This window comes from Colias croceus, chromosome 29 (genome assembly GCF_905220415.1).
Source record: "Colias croceus chromosome 29, ilColCroc2.1".
Taxonomy (NCBI): domain Eukaryota; kingdom Metazoa; phylum Arthropoda; class Insecta; order Lepidoptera; family Pieridae; genus Colias; species Colias croceus.
The window spans coordinates 688,856-708,610 of NC_059565.1; the positions used below are offsets into that span (position 1 = coordinate 688,856).

The 19,755-nt window shown below is 33.1% G+C and overlaps 5 protein-coding genes across 6 annotated transcripts in view; 3 read left to right on the forward strand and 2 right to left on the reverse strand.

Moving 5' to 3' along the window:
- Positions 1-1,174: 1,174 nt before the first annotated feature.
- LOC123704292 (arginine-hydroxylase NDUFAF5, mitochondrial) lies at positions 1,175-4,740 on the reverse strand. Its single transcript, XM_045652606.1, has 6 exons — positions 4,359-4,740; positions 3,953-4,104; positions 3,469-3,576; positions 2,614-2,759; positions 2,093-2,276; positions 1,175-1,383 (listed from the first exon to the last, which is right to left on the reverse strand). Exons 1-6 carry the CDS (start codon positions 4,654-4,656, stop codon positions 1,186-1,188), a joined length of 1,086 nt encoding a protein of 361 aa, XP_045508562.1. The 5' UTR covers positions 4,657-4,740; the 3' UTR covers positions 1,175-1,185.
- A 309-nt stretch (positions 4,741-5,049) lies between these two features.
- On the forward strand, positions 5,050-6,371 carry LOC123704252 (small integral membrane protein 12). The gene is made up of 3 exons (XM_045652561.1): positions 5,050-5,188; positions 5,269-5,398; positions 6,241-6,371. The coding sequence occupies exons 2-3, from the start codon at positions 5,269-5,271 to the stop codon at positions 6,369-6,371; spliced, it is 261 nt and encodes an 86-aa protein (XP_045508517.1). The 5' UTR covers positions 5,050-5,188.
- Positions 6,372-8,426: 2,055 nt separating this feature from the next.
- On the forward strand, positions 8,427-9,762 carry LOC123704452 (zinc finger protein 525-like). The gene has a single exon (XM_045652841.1). The coding sequence runs from the start codon at positions 8,672-8,674 to the stop codon at positions 9,659-9,661; it is 990 nt and encodes a 329-aa protein (XP_045508797.1). The 5' UTR covers positions 8,427-8,671; the 3' UTR covers positions 9,662-9,762.
- A 1,382-nt stretch (positions 9,763-11,144) lies between these two features.
- On the reverse strand, positions 11,145-13,212 carry LOC123704390. Its single transcript, XM_045652751.1, has 3 exons — positions 13,106-13,212; positions 12,100-12,303; positions 11,145-11,287 (listed from the first exon to the last, which is right to left on the reverse strand). The coding sequence occupies exons 2-3, from the start codon at positions 12,298-12,300 to the stop codon at positions 11,207-11,209; spliced, it is 282 nt and encodes a 93-aa protein (XP_045508707.1). The 5' UTR covers positions 12,301-12,303; positions 13,106-13,212; the 3' UTR covers positions 11,145-11,206.
- Positions 13,213-16,005: 2,793 nt separating this feature from the next.
- Positions 16,006-19,755, forward strand: part of LOC123704397 (serine/threonine-protein kinase BRSK2) — a 35,482-nt gene continuing 31,732 nt past the window's right edge. For both annotated transcript variants that reach the window (XM_045652757.1, XM_045652758.1), the window contains exons 1-2: positions 16,006-16,255; positions 19,560-19,699. In XM_045652757.1, the coding sequence (XP_045508713.1) occupies positions 19,600-19,699 (100 nt within the window). In that variant the 5' untranslated portion in view covers positions 16,006-16,255; positions 19,560-19,599. The remainder of the gene's footprint in view (positions 16,256-19,559; positions 19,700-19,755) is intronic.

The window sequence follows — 19,755 nt, forward strand, 5'->3', positions numbered from 1 at the left end:
AACTTTCTGTGAGAGTTTCTTCAATAACCTACTTTTATATCTTTAGTTCATCATCAATATTATAATATAATATCAACAAGAGATAAAAAATACTTTAAAATAGGAACAATCTATCTTCATTTGCCACTAGATGGCGATATAACAAAGAAAAATAAAAAAACTCTTAATTAAAACATTTATTTCAATAACTGATTACCTCAAACAACTTACTGACTGCCAATTTAGATTATTTATTAACAACTAGCTGTTCCCCGCGGTTTCACCCGCATTGCTTCGCTCCTGTTGGTCTAATAGCGTGATGATAAAATATAGCCTTCACACCACCGAAAGAATTTTTCTAATCGGATCAGAAGTTCCTGAGATAAGCGCGTTCAAACAAACAAACAAACTCTTCAGCTTTATATTTTAGTAGGTATAGATTGTATAAATAGGAACAGAACAAACTGATTACAGTTGTATCAAAATCCAGAACATTTATTTAAATTTTGTCTAGTCTTAAAAAAAATATAGATAACTAGAGGTCCGCCCCGGCTTCGCCCGTGGTACATATTTCGCAATAAAAGGTAGCCTATGTCCTTTCTCGGGTATCAAAATATCTCCATACCAAATTTCATGCAAATTGGTTCAGTAGTTTAGGCGTGATTGAGTAACAGACAGACAGACAGACAGAGTTACTTTCGCATTTATAATATTAGTATGGATTTATCAAACTTTAACTACATTAAAAATATGAACAGAACAGGACAGGATAGAACAAAACAATTTAACTTCATTTGTCACTAGATGGCGCTGTTTAATTAAATAACCGAATAATAAATAAATTTTCAACCACCAAAACTACACTAATAGGATAATACCACTATTTAGTAATGTATAATAAATTATTATAAAGCTGAAGAGTTTTTTCGTTTGTTAAAACGCGCTGATCGCGGGAACTTCTAGTCCGATTTGAAAAATTATTTCGGTGTTAGATAGCCCATGTATCGAGGAAGGCTATAAATCATCTCGCTAAGACCAACAGGAGCGGAGCAATGCGGGTAAAACCACGGAGCACAGCTAGTCTGTTATATTAGTAACAAAAAAACTATCTTCATTTGCCACTAGATGGCGATGTATCAAAAAAATCATACATTTACAACTACCCTCAAAAAAGGAAAAATAAAAGATACATCACAATTTAATAATTTATTTCATATCCTCATCACGCAACTCAATTTTATCGCTATGTTTTATTATTTCGTCTATTTTGTGTAAATCCTTCAGCGACACTTCCCCGCTACCTCTTTGCATCGGCTGTGGTTGTGTTGGGTCTGGTTTCCAACCCACGAAGTTCAGGATTTGAAACGTCGCGGGAACACCACGTGCGTTTTGGTCTGGTACTTCCTGAAATATTTTTTTATTGGTTAGTGGAAATGTATGGAAAAACGTATGTCTGATGTAAAATAAAGGCCATAGAAATAAAGGGTATTTTTCAAATTGGCCTTCTGAACGTGGTTTCGTTAATGTAATATTGTGTAACATTATCACGTGACTGCTATTTAAAAAGTTAAGAACATTTAAAAGCTTATCAATTTTTAGATTTATTAGTGAATGGGTTATACACGAATTAATGAACGAATTTATAGGCTTAGTTCTTCAAACGAGTAAACAAATCATGAACGCACGCACGTTTTTCATGATCACGAGATCATGAAAAACGTGCGTGAGTGAATGAATGATAAGCAAACAAACGACACAAAATATTTTAAAGTAAATGATTAAAGAAATAGATATGGGTAAATTAATGAACGAACATGCATGAGTGAATGAACGAAAGATCAAAACAATGAATAAGTCCATAAAATAATGAATGAACGATTTATTATTAGATCAGACTACATGCTTAAATGAGCGAACGAACGATGTGCTCAATTATTTAAAGCTACTTACGAACATCTTATTTCCAGCGATTTAATACATTTATTAATGAACATATGAATGTAAATGCGCAAAAGAACGAACGACCGAACAAACACCAATGAATACATGCATGAATGAGTGAACTAAATACAAACAAATAAACGACCGATCATATTGAGTTTTTGTAACCCACCTTCCCATACATCTCATCGTACAACGCGGCCGCTGCAAACTGGCATTCTCTCTGCAAACACAGCGGGCGGTTCAACGCCGCGTTCGCTTCGCCCAGCGCGCGCACGTCCTGCATCACGTGCCACGCGGACGGGTACCACACGGTTAGCGCGTCTACGTCCACCGTCTGTAGTGTGAAACCCGCCCTAGTGGGATAGTAATAAGAGCTACAGTCCCGTGGCAGTGTGTGTGTGTATGTGTGTGTGTGTGTGTGTGTGAATGACTTAAAAAATAGAAGCAACATTATAATCTATAAAACAAATTAAAATATCTATAAAGCTTCTAACTGAAGCTAAGTAATTATTCCTGACCAAAAATCAAATTTTTCCTGATTGCGTTATAGTTCTATCGAGGTTCTTGCCGATTTATCTCGTTACTGAAGCGAATTTTTTTTTTGTAAAGCTTGTACACAACGAACGACATTTTTTTTTTTATTTTGACTAAAAAAATCCTATTTTCCTTCCTATAACTTTTAATACTCACGCATTCAACAACCCGCCTATATCCCTAGGCCGTGTGAACGGTGACACGTGCGCACTGACACCACCGAGCCTTTCCGATTCAGCTAATTGTAACGATTGACGTAACTCCACTAGCGTGTCGCCGCCGAACATGCAGCCTATGAATACCTGGAAATTAATAAAAAATTGTAAAAATGCCAAAAAATAAACAAAAATTGTTATGAATCACTATCGAACATGCAGCTGCGAGATTAATTAGAAGTGTTGAAAATTAAAATGCATTGAAAAATGAAATGAACGAAATGAAAGGCGTACAAAGAAAATTAATATAAAATAGTACACAAAAAAATATTGATATTAATTACTATATAAAAATCTGTATGATAATGACAAAAAATCTGTTATTAGTAAAATATGTAAAATAACATTTATTGAAAACCTCTACAAACAACAATTTTACATGCTCCCAAATTAAAAAAAGAAATCGGTTGTCTGTAAAGAAGGTTTACTGACAATAGTTGAACGTGACAACGTCTTAAGGCCGATTGTGCTTCTTTGTCGCTCGTTCCGCGCTCTCGCTTGCACTTCAAGCCTTACATGGAACGCCTCAGAGCGAGGTAACGCCGCATGAGTCATGTTTTTTCGTGCGTGCAGCCGGCTCTATCGAATTATAAGACGTTGTCACGTCAAAAAATTTCTTTTATTTTTTGTCTAAATTTTTTTATACTCAAACCTGCAATACTGACATATTGAAAAAAACATCATTTAATTTTAACATTGTTTTGTTATTTTAGATTTTAAGTTTTCGTTTTCTTCCATTAAAGTTTTCATCTTTTCATCAATTACTTCCATGACATTTTTCGTAAAGTTACCTTACCCCATCTGGTTTTAAACAGTTCATGATTTTATCAAAGCATCCCGGTAAATCGTTCACCCAGTGTAAAGCTAGCGATGATACAAATAAGTCCACACTGTTTTCTGGAAACTAGAAAAAATAAATTATAACATTTTAAATAAAAAAAAGCTTTTTTGAAATTCACAAATCAAGAACGTTATAAAACAGTAGGTCAGAATTAGGGTCCTTAAATATTTGCCAAAATGCGACAAATCAATTAACACTAGTCTTCAATTCACTTTTCATCTATAGTTATGTACTATAAAGCTGAAGAGTTTGTTTGTTTGAACGCGCTACTCTCAGGAACTTACTGGTCTGATTTGAAAAATTCTTTTTGTTATATATACCTAGCCCATTTATCGAGGAAGGCTATATGCTATATATCATCACATCACGCTAAGACTAACAGTAGCGGAGCAATGCGGGTAAAACCGCACGGCATAGCTAGTTATAAAAAAACACTTACATCAATATTCTCTTCATCCATCACAATCTTTTCAAACTTCACTCCGTCACCTACCAACGCTTTATCAAGGTGCGTTTGTGATGTATCACATAATATAACTTTCTCTACACTGTCGGGAAGAAAATGGCGGGAAACATAGCCTCTGGACGCTCCTGTAAGGAACAATATCAGAATTAGACATAAATATACAATAAAAAGGTTCAAGCATTGGCTTCTAGATTATAAAATAAATAATGTATTCAAGATTATTGAAATACTTCAAGCTTCATAGAAGAAATTATTCCTAAATTTTGCTATTCTGTGATATCATGTTGTGTATGATTTTCTATCTAATTTACTGATTAAATATGATAAGCCATAACTTAAACAAATTAATTAATTAATTAAATACTATTGCAGTAATTACCCAGCTCTACAGCATTTTTAAAGACTCTTTTCACATCAAAAACACGGTCAGCTGTTCGCCAACCTATTTCTTCTTTTATATATTCGTATAAATGATAATCCTCTCTTTGTGCTGATCTTTCCTTTTGCAAAATCTTCGCTTTCCGATCAAATACATTCATGCTACGATACACTGAACTAGCAGTTTTTTTTTTTGGTACATTGGTACTATGATTTCGACTTAAAAATTCGGAATTACGTAAAAGAATACTACATTGTTTTGATTGAAGTATCCTATTAAAAACTACAGCTTGTGCCATAATTACTCATAAGGTCCTAATCGTTAATTACAAAATAAGTTGTTATGAAACTAATAGATACATAAATATTTATTTCTTTGAATATATTTTTTGAGGTTAAAAATTTATTGACAACTTCAACGATGACATAAAAATATAAGTTCAAAAATCTTTCTAAATGTAAGTGGTAAATACTCGTTTTAAGTTTTATCAATAAATTCCTATCTATGATAAATTGTGCTAGTTCGCATTTAATTATTTTACTCTAGTCATCAGGTTCATTATCAATGAATAAAACAAGCAATATTTTGATTTTACCACCAATGTCATTTATCAATGTCAATCATATTTTACTGTCAAGTGTCAAGAGGATTTAATTCGAATTGGATTCTATAGAAGTATAAGTACCTATTATAGACAATAATATTTCTATCTTAAAAATTTAATTTGTCAATTAGTATATTATAAACACCTACCCATAACATAAATGAAATAAATACTCAATACTGAATACAACAGAATTTACGATCAAATATAGATAAGGCGTAGAAAAGTACGAAAAACAAATTGAAAAATATTATATAAACAAATTGTTATAATGTATTCATTCGTTCATAATTATTTCCTTTACAGATGTGGCCGCTTATATTTCGCTTTTTAAGAACAAATGCGCCTTATATAACGCTCCCGGTAGCGGCTGTAGTTGGTCTTATAGGTTATAACCTGGAAAGCCTATTATCTGATAGATATACTCCATATTCAAGTAAGTATTTCATGATAAGAGAGTTATTATTAATATAACATTTGATTAAACACGCGTGAAACGATGTGTAGTTTATTATTGCATACTATTGCATGTATTGAAAATTTGAAATACATAAAAATCTAAATATACCTACTTATAATATACTAGCTGCGCTCCGCGGTTTCACCCGCGTGGCTCCGCTCCTGTTGGTCTTAGCGTCATAATATATAGCCTATAGCCTTCCCTGATAAATCGGCTATCTAACACTGAAAGATTGATTTTCAAATCGGACCAGTAGTTTCTGAGATAAGCGTGTTCGAACAAACAAACTCTTCAGCTTTATAATATTAGTATAGATATAATTTTATAATTATAAAATGAAGAATTTGTTTGTTCAGTTACTTCAACATGGTAATATCGGGAACTATGGATCCAGTTTGAATAATTTCTGTTATATATAGCCGATTTATCAAGGAAGGCTATAAATCATCACGCTAAGACCAATAGGAGCGGGGCAATGTAGGCAAAACCACATGGCACAGCTAGTATAAAATAATCATCAAGTTTTAGTACATTTTCATTTGCCGCAAATTTCCCTCACCACACCTCCTTGTTGGCCAAGAAGTTTGCCGGGCGCTACTGCACTCTGTGTGCTTTCTTTCTAGTATTTATAATATTAGTAGGGATTTAGAGAGAAGTGGGTTAATGTGTAATATTGTAAAAAAACTGAATAACTTAAAATATTGAAGAAATATGTAATCATAAAAGATTGTGTTAATGAAAGTGAAGCAGAAATCAAAATATAGACTTTTTTTCTTACAAATGTTACAATACATACTTACAATAATTTCGTTTTTCAGAACCTGTTCAAGACCAAAGAATGGAAAGAATAAATGAAGAATTGTTAAAGGATCCAACAAATGTACAGAAATTAAAATATAAAGAGAATGTTTTTGACAAAAATGTGCCACCATCACTACAGAAGAGCTAGTCTGAAATCTATTATTATTTAATAAATATTTATGTTAGTTTATGTGTGTTTATTTTACATTATTTGTGATAAAATGTCTTATAATGTAGAACTGAAGAATTTGTTTGTTTGAACATGTTTATCTCAGGAACAAACGGACTGATTTCAAATATTCTTTCATTAGGCAATCTTCAAATCTCGTGTCACAATGTTTGTCCTCAATGGACTCCTAAACCACATAACCGATTATAATAAAATTCGCACACTATATGCAGTTCGATCCAACTTGAGAGAGGATAGTTTTAATCTCAAATCGTTTTAGAGAAAGCGGGCGAAGCCGCGGGCGGTAAAATAAATGACTATAAAAAATCCTCAAACAAAAAAATTTCTCGAAGCCTGAGAAAAAATTTCTCCCCTAATCAATTTTATTGAAATTGTCACTACATGAAACTTTGAGAGTAGGTCTACAATCTTGCGGGCTTATCTTTCAATTCAGTTCATGTAATTTATCGGGCAATTTTACAGTGACAACTGACACTCATAAAGTGCCTTAGTTTTCGTTTTTCGATTTTGTTGTCTATAATGATAGCAAATCTAAAAAATATATTTTCAATTATTTATTATTTATTACTACTCTCTATTTACATTTAAATTAAATATTACAGAAAATATATTTTGAGACATTCTTTGTCTCAAAATATATTTTATATCAGAGACATCTAGTGGTAAATAGAAGAATCGTAATTAATAATAACTTCAGCCTCTTCCTAATAGATGGCGCTGCATTCATTTTCAATATTAAATATATGTACCGTGTACATACGATTCATTGAAAATAATAATACAAAATAAAAATAATAATAATACACATATATGCACTAAGTAAAAATGTATAATTAAATTTTTTGATAGTAATTTAAATATAGCTGTAGTTGAAAACTTATATAATTTTACATTAATTTACAAACTACTAGCGCCATCTACATCAATATCAGATTAATTATATTTTATATCTGTGACATCTAGCGTTGACTAGTAATAACTAATTTCACACGAATTACTGCCAGTTTCTAATAGATGGCGCTGTTTTCAATTTCATAATTAATGAATATTTACGGAAAAAAATACATTTCAATATCTAGATGGAAAAAATCAGGAACATTAAATAAAAAAAAATTACTGTTCATTTTTTATGTTTATTATAATGTTGCTTTAGCGAAAAAGCTTTAGTTAGTTATGTAATTTAAACTAGTAGCGCCATCTACATTCACGTCGTATATCATTTATTTTATATCAGCGACATCTAGTGGTGAATAGAAGTATCAAAATAAAATAACTACAGCCCAGTTTTATTAGATGGCGTTGTAATAAATAACATTAAACTGAGGTGCCATAATATACTGTCCTCAAGTGGGGTAAGGGGCAGCTATGCATAAATGCATACGTGCATCATCTGTTTTGCAGTGATCAATTTTCTTTAGGGACAATTAGTAGCCTTCTGTGTCCTACCAGAACGAGACAAATTTTTTTTTCTTCGTCTCCGCCGGGATTCGAACCTACGCTTACGCGTCAACCACTGTACCAAGGAGGCGGTCAATAAATAACATGAATCACAGAGCATGTAATATCTTTATGGACATGAATATGAGAATGTACATTGTACACGTCTTTAGGTCGCGTTTCCATCTGCAAGAAAACTTCCTCAAGAAATGTCCGACAGTCTGTCTAACAGTAGTTTGCAAGTCTATTCCGCGTTTCCACCTGCTTGTAGACTTGCAGGTGATTAACAGAATACACTTAAAATCTTTTCTTCTACTTTTTTTATTATTTTAGATTTTTTTGCAACTGATTATTGGCTACGTTCTGATATAAACATAAAACTACCATATTACTTTAGCATGTAATTAATGTATAATTTTAGTTATATGTTGGTAATAAAAATAGCTGTAAGTGAAATATGAAACGAAATGGATTTATTTTGAATCAGGTAAATTTTACAAATTCTGTTAAAAATAATTAAGCAATTTTTTTTTTGTTCTGGCAATAATAAATTGTCAAACAAAAAGATATCGCTGTCATTAGCTGCTTGAAAAAAAAAGCAACGCGCTTCGCTTCTCTTTTGGAATTTATGGTATAGTAACAAGGCTCCCTTTTGTGTCTCACATCGGAAATGTATTAATATTTTGGATACAATCATGTCAACAATACGTTAATTACTCGCGTTACGCGACTGATTTGCAATTTAAACATAATTTGTGAAGACTTCTCTCTAATTACGGATCAATAGCGGACGCAAAAATGCTGCCTTAGCGTCATTGCAAATGGGGACAAAGTCAGGTGTAGGCATAACAGACCATTGGATGAAGAGTATTATGGAGCCGGCCGGCAGCGACAAACAAGTACAGAACGAGAATCTACAAGCTGTGAAGCGTGAAAAGATGGCAGAGGCATACAACGGACAGGACACGGTGACATTCGACATGAAGCAGAACCATGTTCGCTACTGCTGTGATGTGTGTGATCTAACATTCGATTGTTTGGAATATTTAATCCTGCATAAAAAGTTTCACGGCAACGACAAGGACACACCGCAAATGGAGCCCGAGCCTCAAGTAGTGAAGGAAGGTCCGAAAAAGCGGCGTAAATTTAAATGCGACCAGTGCGACGTTAAGGTAAACTCTCAGTATCATTTAGACATCCACCGCAGTAAACACGAAGGCAATGCAGCTAAAAAGTACCTATGTCAAGTGTGCGACCGCAGTTTTGTTGCCGCGCAATTCTTAAAAAGCCACATGCAGTCCCACTCGTCGACGAGCACGATAAACTGCGAGATTTGTAACAAAAGCTTTACGGGGCAAGCGTATCTCAAGCTACACATGCAGCTACACAACGATATAAAGAAATTCAAATGCTCCAAGTGTGATGAGATGTTCCCCACGAAGAACTGCCTGAAGGTACACATGAAGAAGCACACGAAAATTAAAAATTTCAAGTGCGACTGCTGCCAGAAGTTGTTTGTGTCGAAAATAACGATGGAGAAACACAGACAGTCGCACGAGGGGCAGCCGATGGACTGCCTCGTTAAGTGCAACCAGTGCGATCGGACGATGCATTCATCGTTGCTCCGAACTCATATAACCCGAGCCCATCCGTCAACAATTGATGATGATGTAAAGCGTCCACACAAATGCTCGACTTGCGGGAAGAGCTTCATCGTTAAAATCAACTTGAATCTTCACATCAGGGTCTGTCACCCGGACCTGGTAGACCCTGAGGATGAGGAGGATGACGTCATGACAGATAATTCATAGCTTAAGTTATATAACCGATAGTGATATTGTCTCATAAGTTTTTATCACATTTATTTTATCGCTTATGTGATCATTTTTTACACAATAAATTGTAAGCTTTATAATGCATTTTATTTTTTACTAGCTGCTCCCCGCGGTTTCACCCCCATGGCTCCACTCCTGTTAGTCATAGAGTGATGATATGTACCCTATAGCCTTCCTCGATAAATGAGCTATCTAACACCGAAAGAATTTTTCAAATTGGACCAGTAGTTCCCGAGATTAGCGCGTTCAAACAAACAAACTCTTCAGCTTTATAATATTAGTATAGATTTATGTATCTTAAATGTTTCACTGATAATTTCTTTATCATATTATAGGTTCAGCCTCTTACACTCTTTTAGTCCTGGTATGATCAAACACAATATGGTAACTAGTATAATAAAATAACACATTTTACAAAAAAGGTCTTTTAAATTACAATAGCAGAGACGAATAAATTAATTTATTATACATATTTAAAATCTGTTTGGCTGATCAACTTATTGAAATATAGACTGAATTTTTTTGCATGTAAATTTCCGGGATAAAAAGTATCCTATTTTATGCCCAGGATAATAAGGTATAATTATACCAAGTTTCATCGAAATCGAACCGTTAGTTTTCACGTGATGCCTTCACATACAGACAGACAGACAAAAATTTTTTTAATCACATATTTGGGTTTGGTATCGATCCAGTAACACTGCTATTTTTTTTTTTCATTATTTTCAATGTACAGAATTGACCCTTCTATAGATTTATTATATGTATAGATAGTCGGGTAAGAAACGAATCTTCAATGGCGGCCAAAGCTGATTTTGACAATGGTAGGATCACCAAAAAAGAAAATAAAAATAACGTAAATTGATAATATTAATTATTTCAAATTGTTTTTTGACAAACTTTTGTGTTATTGTATTTGTGTATTTATATGAATTATCATATTTACGTATAAATAATGTAATAAAATCCCCATAATACTTGTAATAAGCCCATAAAACTGAACAACTTTTCCCAAAGAACATATTTTGTCAAATTCCAATAAAACATTATTTACTTTCGCAAATGCATAATTGTCATTGTAAAATGATAAAAACTATTATAGGGAAAATCAAATACATTTTAGTGATTTTATTTTTCCCTTTTTTTTGCATACCGTACGGCCGTGTGTGAGCGAGAGGGAATGATAAGCGCCGCCATTGAAGATTCTGAACTTATACTATATATATATGAACTTATACTTCAGTCTCTCAAGGTTAAGTCAGAGGAAAACCCACATGGTTTTCCAGGATAAGGGCTATCCTATAGGTATGCTTTTTTAGACCTCAAACTATCTTTGTAACAAATTACATCTAAATCGGTTTAGTAGGTAGTTATGACATCAAGTATAGACAGACAGACAGATTTTTGTACATTTATATGTAACTAGTAGGGATTATTCACTGGTAGAAAGAAAAAAACATATTTTTTAATAATTTATTAAAAAATCTTAAATCTAAACAATAAATTAACTATATTTTCCCATTAGTTCGAAGCTTCTTTCTCTTTTACCTCTTCAACAACTTCGGCTTTTGGCTTTTCAACGACCTCTTCTGTTTCGGCTTTCTGTAAATAAAAAAAAAATATATTATTAAAGTAACTACTAGAAATATGATATTTTAAATGGATTTTAAACGTGATTATAACATTTATCTCAACGTCTAGTGCAGAATTTTTATGCATGATAGGTACTCACATAAAATGAAACGCATTACCTACGCAAGAAAATACATACTTTTATTTTTATTTTAAAGAATAGAAAATCGATCACGAGGCGGGATTTAGACACGCATTTTTATAATTTCAAATTTAACAAAGCATCCTAGTATGTACACAGTTTTATAAGTATTTCTAGTTTTATAAGTGTTTCTGGTACACTTCTGGTACATATTTAAATTTACCACTAATGTATTAAGATTAGAAGAAATCTGCAGCAGAAGTTATCAACATTTGTGTTTTTCAATTCAAAACTTTCTTATGCATTCGTTTTTACAAGCGTCAATCAATAGTGATTCTAAAATAAAGTTGAAGAGTTTGTTTGTTTGAACGCGCTAATCTCGGGAATCACTGAAATTTTTTTTCGGTATTAACTAGATAGTCATATTACCCACTAGCTGTGCCACGCGGTTTTACCCGCATTGCTCAGATTCTGTTATGCTTAGCGTAAAGCCGATAGCCTTCCTCAATAAATGCGCTATCTAACACCGTAAGAATTTTTCTAATCGGACCAGTAGTTCTTGAGATTAGCGCGTTCAAACAAACTCTTCAGCTTTAATCAGCTGAGACCGTTTCCGCCATTGCTACGCTCTGATTGGTGGATAACAAACGCAACCGCGTAGCGTAACATGGCACATGTCTAGTGGAAACCTAAAACTCACGTTAGCAGCAGCAATGTCATCATCCTTCTTCTCTTGCAAGTACTTGCTGATATCCCTGATCAGCTCCAGTTCACCAATTTGCTTCTTTGTCAGCGGATCGAAGACACGAACCGGTGGAACGTCCTTGTCAAGTATCTTGAGGAAGTCCGCGTAACGCGAAGTTATTATGTTGTAGCGTTCGCGAGTTACACCGAGCGACATTTTCTGTTGAAAGTAGAAAAGAATAATTTATAAAGAATATGTTAATATGTACTGTTATAATTTTTAGGAGTTACAGATTTTTAGATGATATACCTAATGTAACAATGTATAGATTAGGTATACAGGGTGTCCCACTATTGGTATACTAAGCGCGGAGGAACTTGTAGTCTTGTAGTTGTATACCTACACTGATCACGTTAAAAATACAACAAAGCAAATACAACAAAATACAACAAAGCTAAAGTTACGCCAAAAATTTTTTGCTAAATTTTTCCTTAAAAGTCATGTTTTCTTCTCTAGCTTCGCGCAGCCGGCATATACCGCTTCGCTAATGTGAGCATGTTGGGAGGGTTGCTTGTTAGGGGTGTATACAAAGAAAATGGACCTGGAATTTTATAAGTATTTTTTACGTAGGTAGTTACCTACTCAGCTTATGCAAAACTATAACCCCCATTTGGCTTATAATACCGACGGTGGGACAACCTGTATAAAATTATACTACCTAAATATGAACTATAGATATAAAAGTGTTACTACAGTCTACACGTAAGAACGTGAACGGCTGAACGTATTTGAATAATGTTTGGTTCGTTTGAATATTGGAACCTATGGAACGTTAACTTTGAAAAACATATAAGTAGGTACATATTAAGTATGACCTCAGAATAATAAATAGTTAAAAAAATAAAGAATTCATACGTTTCATAATAATAGTGTTCGTATTTCATTGAAGGAAGAAAAAAATATATAGTTAGGTACATATTAAAATAATGAAAAGTTATTAATTTCTAAATAGTGCACTTACCAAAAATACTAGTTGCCTTCTTGAAAAGAAAAATAGTAATGGATAGTTGAAAACTTTTCATTTAGGTATTTTTAATCACCTTCAAACTTCCTTTACGTAGATCAGAGGTTGCAAACATTTTGAATTACAATTATTTATTTCTATCAAAATAAAAATGAGTTGATAAAAATTTAATAAGAGTTTATTATAAGGACAATATAATATGTAGGTATGGATATGTAACGCAGAAACTTCAAATATACTGATTTTGAAAAATAAATTGCTAGAGCTGCACTATGTTTAGTTATAAGTTATAACAGATCAACATAGGCTATATTTTAATTTTGTTTTTATCCCGGATCATTCAAGACAAGCAGCTAGTTTTTAAATAAAGTCTATATTGAATTGAGTGCATTTTTATTTTTAGATAAGTTTAGCAGCTGCTTTGCTGACGGTTGTTTTTACATTTTGCAAAGTAAAATGTATTTCATTAACTACCTATTGAAATAACACAGAACGAAAAAGTAAAACCATTAGGTTGACAACCACTGAGGTCAAAAAGTCAATCAAATTAATAAAACATAGAAGTATAATTTGAATAAAAACAATACGATTCGATTTTATCGCATTTATATACAGTTAATTTATCAATGTCAACATTATATTATGCCACTAGATGCGCCCGCGCATGCGTTCATTAAAATTCAATAAAATACTTCAAATTAAATTATTTTGTACTACTATAAAGCTGAAGAGTTTGTTTGTTTGAACGCACTAATCTCAAGAACTACTGGTCAGATTTGAAAAATTATTTCGATGTTAGATAGCCCATTTTTCGAGGAAGGCTATACATAAAATCAAGCTAAGACCAACAGGAGTGGAGCATTGCGAATTTGCGAGTAAAACCGCGGAGCACAGCTATAATATACCTATGCCGAAGTATATAGACCGTATGTTGCCGAAGACTGTAGGTAACTACTTAATAACAAAAAAAAAATCATCAAAATTCGTCTATCAATTTTTGCGCGACACCCTGATAACAGACAGTCTTCTATTATTATTTTATGTGTAGATAGATTATATTATTAACTAGCGGTCCGCCCCGGCTTCGCCCGTGGTACATTTTTACGTTTTCTCTCCATAAGAACCATCCTCGTACTTCAAGGAATATAATAAAAAAAGAATTATCGAAATCGGTTCAGCCGTTCTCGAGTTATGCGCTTACCAACACATTTTGCGATTCATTTTTATATTATACTAGCGGTCCGCCCCGGCTTCGCCCGTGGTACATATTAACGTTTTCTCTACATAAGAACCATCCTCGTACTTCAAGGAATATAATAAAAAAAGAATTATCGAAATCGGTTCAGCCGTTCTCGAGTTATGGAATTACAACGAAAAGTGGCATTGATTTTTATATATTAGACTAGTGGTCCGCCCCGGCTTCGCCCGTGGTACCTACATGTTTAAACTATCCTATCTCTCAAGTTGGATCGAACTGCACATGGTGTGCGAATTTTATTATAATCGTTTAAGTGGTTTAGGAGTCCATTGAGGACAAACATTGTGACACGAGATTTATATATATTAAGACTAGTGGTCCGCCCCGGCTTCGCCCGTGGTACCTACATGTTTAAACTATCCTATCTCTCAAGTTGGATCGAACTGCACATGGTGTGCGAATTTTATTATAATCGTTTAAGTGGTTTAGGAGTCCATTGAGGACAAACATTGTGACACGAGATTTATATATATTAAGACTAGTGGTCCGCCCCCGCTTCGCCCGTGGTACCATGGACCCAAGTGGTACCTACATGTTTAAACTATCCTATCTCTCAAGTTGGATCGAACTGCACATGGTGTGCGAATTTTATTAAAATCGTTTAAGTGGTTTAGGAGTCCATTGAGGACAAACATTGTGACACGAGATTTATATATATTAAGACTAGTGGTCCGCCCCGGCTTCGCCCGTGGTACCATGGACCCAAGTGGTACCTACATGTTTAAACTATCCTATCTCTCAAGTTGGATCGAACTGCACATGGTGTGCGAATTTTATTAAAATCGTTTAAGTGGTTTAGGAGTCCATTGAGGACAAACATTGTGACACGAGATTTATATATATTAAGAAGATTACTTGCTAGTAGCTGACGGGCTGCGACTGCGCCTACGATTAAAATATTAAAGGACAACCTTATTTTGCTGTAACAATCTTCAAAAACCTTCCTTATTTTAACAGTTGTTTTACAAGAAGAGTCTCTTCAAAATCAATCCAGCAGACACTAAACAAACAAACAATTTATTTACAATAATTTTACAATTTACACTACCCATATACATACTTACGTATTTTGGTTTTCATGACACTAATAATTGTCAGCAACTTTATTCTAATCGCTAACAATATGATAAAATTATTTCTCCAATAGAACTCTACTTTATACCGGAGTGACATTGGTATTTTTTAATTTAAGAAATAATTTACAAACAATTCGAAAGTAAGTAATAAGTATTGAAAAATATACAATCTGTATTAAAACTATGAGCATAACAGTTTCAGCCAAATCGGTTCAGGAGGTTTTTAGTTACAAAGGAAAGGAAAATTGTATAATTCTTCCCTCGATTTCGCTTATTTCTGTCAAAAATGGGTACAAACGGGGTCAATGACCTATACTTCGGATGAACTTTGACAGTAATATTAAAATTATAATTCAAGTATTAAAAACTATACTTTTAAAATCTTACATATAAATAAATCAGGTACAAACAATTAAATTTATTAGCATTTACATACATTAATAAAAATTAAGAACTAAAACACATGATATAAAAACAACACCGTGAAATGGAACGCAAAGCCACCCCTGTGCGTGACTCAACCCCTACACGAAATATCCCGACGAGAGCCGACGGCGCGGCGATCTGCCCCGCTAGCTAGTAGCTACACCACCAAAAACAAATTTTACACCCATACAATTATGTAACAATGCAAGAAAAAATATTTTTTACAATTTTACCAAGCCGTAGATAGTCGCCAAATTATAATCAACCGAGTGTTTTTATTATGTGAAGTTAAAATTTTGTGTCCATAACTCGTGAAGGTATTGATTTTCTGTGACTTACGGTGAATGCGGAATCTCTATTATGTGTTGTGTTTTAGTGTTTTAGAAGGTAATGTATCTATTATTTATTAAAATTAGTACGGTGTGAACTAGCTTTATAAAATGTAGCGCCAGTGCCACAGTACCATTAAAAAAAATCAATTTCGAATTTCGATCTAAAAATAGTTCTTTGGAAAATGGAATTCGTTCAAACAATTCGTCGAGAGGATTCCAAAAACAAAGAAATTAATGTAATTCAATGTTAATTTATTAATTAAAAGTAATTTATTAAAACGCGTCGAATTATTTGACGTCACTGGAAAATATTAAATCGCGCATGAATTTGGCACTTGATTCAATTATTTATTCGATTAATTTGATAAATAATTGCAATTATTGAAGATTATTTCCCAAAAAGCTTCATCTGCAAGCATCTATTTCCATGCATTTCGACCCAACCCATATCAAAACAAATCTTAGCTCCTTCTAAAAATATCTTAGCAATCACTCGTAAAAGCGTTCATTAGGTTTAATTCTAAGTTAAACGTAGGCGTTGGTGAATCTTTGCTAAAGAGTTTTTTAAAAATACATACTAATGATTAATTAGTATTCTTTTTAATTTAATACAAATTTAATTTCTAATTATATTCAAAGTCATATATAGATAGATTTGATCGTGCCGTAAATATAATCAATAAAAAAAATATGCTCCAAAAGAATGACATTTTTGGTAAATTTTTTTATGAATATCCAGCGGATCCTGAGCAAAACTTGAAGATGAAAATTGGAAACTCTTGAAATCGGTTCAGTAGTTCCTGAGTTAAATTGTTACAAAAATGTATGTTTGGTAGGTAAATAACTATGCACATTTTTTTATAAATAATACATAATTATAATACCTATCGAACGTGAATAGGTAGGTAGCTTCCGCCCACGACTTTGTACGTGCATCCCCGTTTTTCCCCGTTCCCGCAAGAATTTCGGGAAATCCTTTCTTAGGGGACGCCTGTGTTATGACATCTTACCTGCATGCCAAATTTCAGCCCGATACGTCCAGTGGTTTGGGCTGTGCGTTGATAGATCACTATATCAGTCACCTTTGAGTTTTATATACTTTTATATTATATATGTAGATATAGATTTTATAGGCTTTAAAAACCTAAGTGCAGTTGAAATATATGAAGGAAGCCCGTAGCCATATACATTATAGTTACATGCTTAAAAATTGCGTTTTCCAAAAAAGAATTAATAAAAATTACGCGTCTATCTAAATTAAACAACTTTTTAGCATATATTAAAATGATTGTTGTTGACAACCTGAAGAAATTACGATCGAATCTCTTTGTATCAAATTTTAGTAAGCAAGCACCTAAAAACGGCTTGACCGATTTTTGAAAAATGTGTATTCTATAGGTCCGAGAATAAGTCGTAAATAAACTACCTATTTATTTAATAAAGTATCCTATATTTGGCATAACAATGTTTGCTCGTTGCTGGGTCAGCTAGTAACTAAATAATTACTTAATTCTGCAGTTGGTATTTTAAATTATGCATGCCCAACTGTTTTACGACATTCTGAACTATCAAAAAGCTAGAGAAATAAGCTAATTATACAAATAAGCTAATTAGCCATTTGTTCAGGCGTTCGGAAATATTTAGGTGGTATAATGAAACTTGAATTTTTTATGTTTTTTGGTCACGCGTGCTAAAATCCTTTTCGAATTTATCGCTTTCCTGTGAATATTCACTCGTAATTGACTCATAATTTGATACATTTACAGCATTAAGGAATAAATGGAAGATAAAAACCCATGGAGGGTTGTCGCGTAAAAACCACAGGACAGCTCTTTGGCATATTATGATAATATACTTACAGTTACTTTGTAAACTAAAATTGTAATACTGACATGATTAAAAAGGGCAACTACGGAGTTTCTTGCCGGTTTCTCTCCATAGATACTGTTTTCCGAATTGGTGTTAAATGTTAAAAATATATCTAATGACGTTTCAAAAGTGCTTCTCGAAGAAGTTTAATTGAATAAATAAATGTTTGAGTTAACGTTTGAACCAATACTTACCTAAGTACTTTCCTTATGATTAATAGAAATAATATTCAAAGTTATTAACTCGTACTTACTCGCGGATTTGTCCAAGTGTTAGTATTTTATTTTCATAAAATATTGTACCTAATTCATTGTAACTTTTGTTAGGATCCCAGACAGTATTGTAGATGAGAATTATATATTTTAATTTAATTAAAGTGAATCAAATCGCAAATACTTAAAGTACCTAACTACTTGTAGTTGTATTTTCTAAATCAATTGATTTGATTTAATTCTTCGAAAATAATCGATCTTAATCTAACGCTTTATAATAAGTATCTATAGATAAATGTGAAAAAAAAAGTACTCTTCTATCCCTTTTTCGAAAATTACACGTTTTCGTAAAAAGGGATAAAGTTTTCGTTATAACTTAGATAAAATTTTGGTGCATAATAATTGGTACGAACACAATGTTAGCTCATGTTTTATATTTTAATGTTTATTAATATTGGCGATATGCCAAAATGACCTCTCTTTTGTAGAAACAACCGCATTGGTCAATAGATAATAAATTATTGTATTTGCAGAAGAAACTGGGTTATATTTTAGTATGATTTTCCTTAGTGGTGTAGTAGTTGCTGATTATTGTGCTAAAGTATGTGGGTTCGCTTCCCAATATGAAAGTCAGTGTGAAAAACATTTTTTGTTTTCATCATCACTACATAGTATAAAATAAAGTCGCTTTCTCTGTCCATGTCTCTTTGTATGCTTAAATCTTTAAGACTACGCAACGGATTTTGATGCGGTTTTTTTAATAGATAGAGCGATTCAAGAGGAAGGTTTTAAAATATAATTTATTAGGTTTTAGATAAAGCGGGCGAACCCGCGGGCGGTAAGCTAGTTGTAGATAAAATAATTATGGTCGGTATATTGCGATCCGACTTAGAACGTTAATGATCTTTATTCATAAATTAAGCATCTTTTATTACAGGTAGAAAAATGATTTACTAAGAAATTATTTAATTCACCTTTACACCATTGACTGTTTGTTGTGTGCAGCTTTTTTCTTTCCAATAAGGGACCATTTTCTTTGAGAAAAAAAATTATATCGACAGAATTAAAATTAAACTTTCTTACATGATGTCTTATAGCAGAGTGGGAAAGTGATGGCGCTAGACAACCTATCTGTGCAACCTATAATAGTGCTGTCACTTTTCCGCACTAGAAATAAAACTGCTTTATAAAAACAACGTAAGGGGGCTGGTCGCGTTACTAAATGTTACCATGTACATATAGCAAAAACCATAGCTTTAATATAATCTGTATTTCCAGATAAAATGGCCGTCCAACACGTGATCTCCTTCAGCAACACATGACTAACAAAATGGAGGGGGGAGGCGCGTCGGCCCCAGAGGCATACCAATATGTCGGGCCGTTTCGGCTTGAAAAGACCCTGGGCAAGGGACAGACTGGTGAGTTGAAGCACAGATAATATAATATAATACTACTATAGCTAGCAGACTCGACA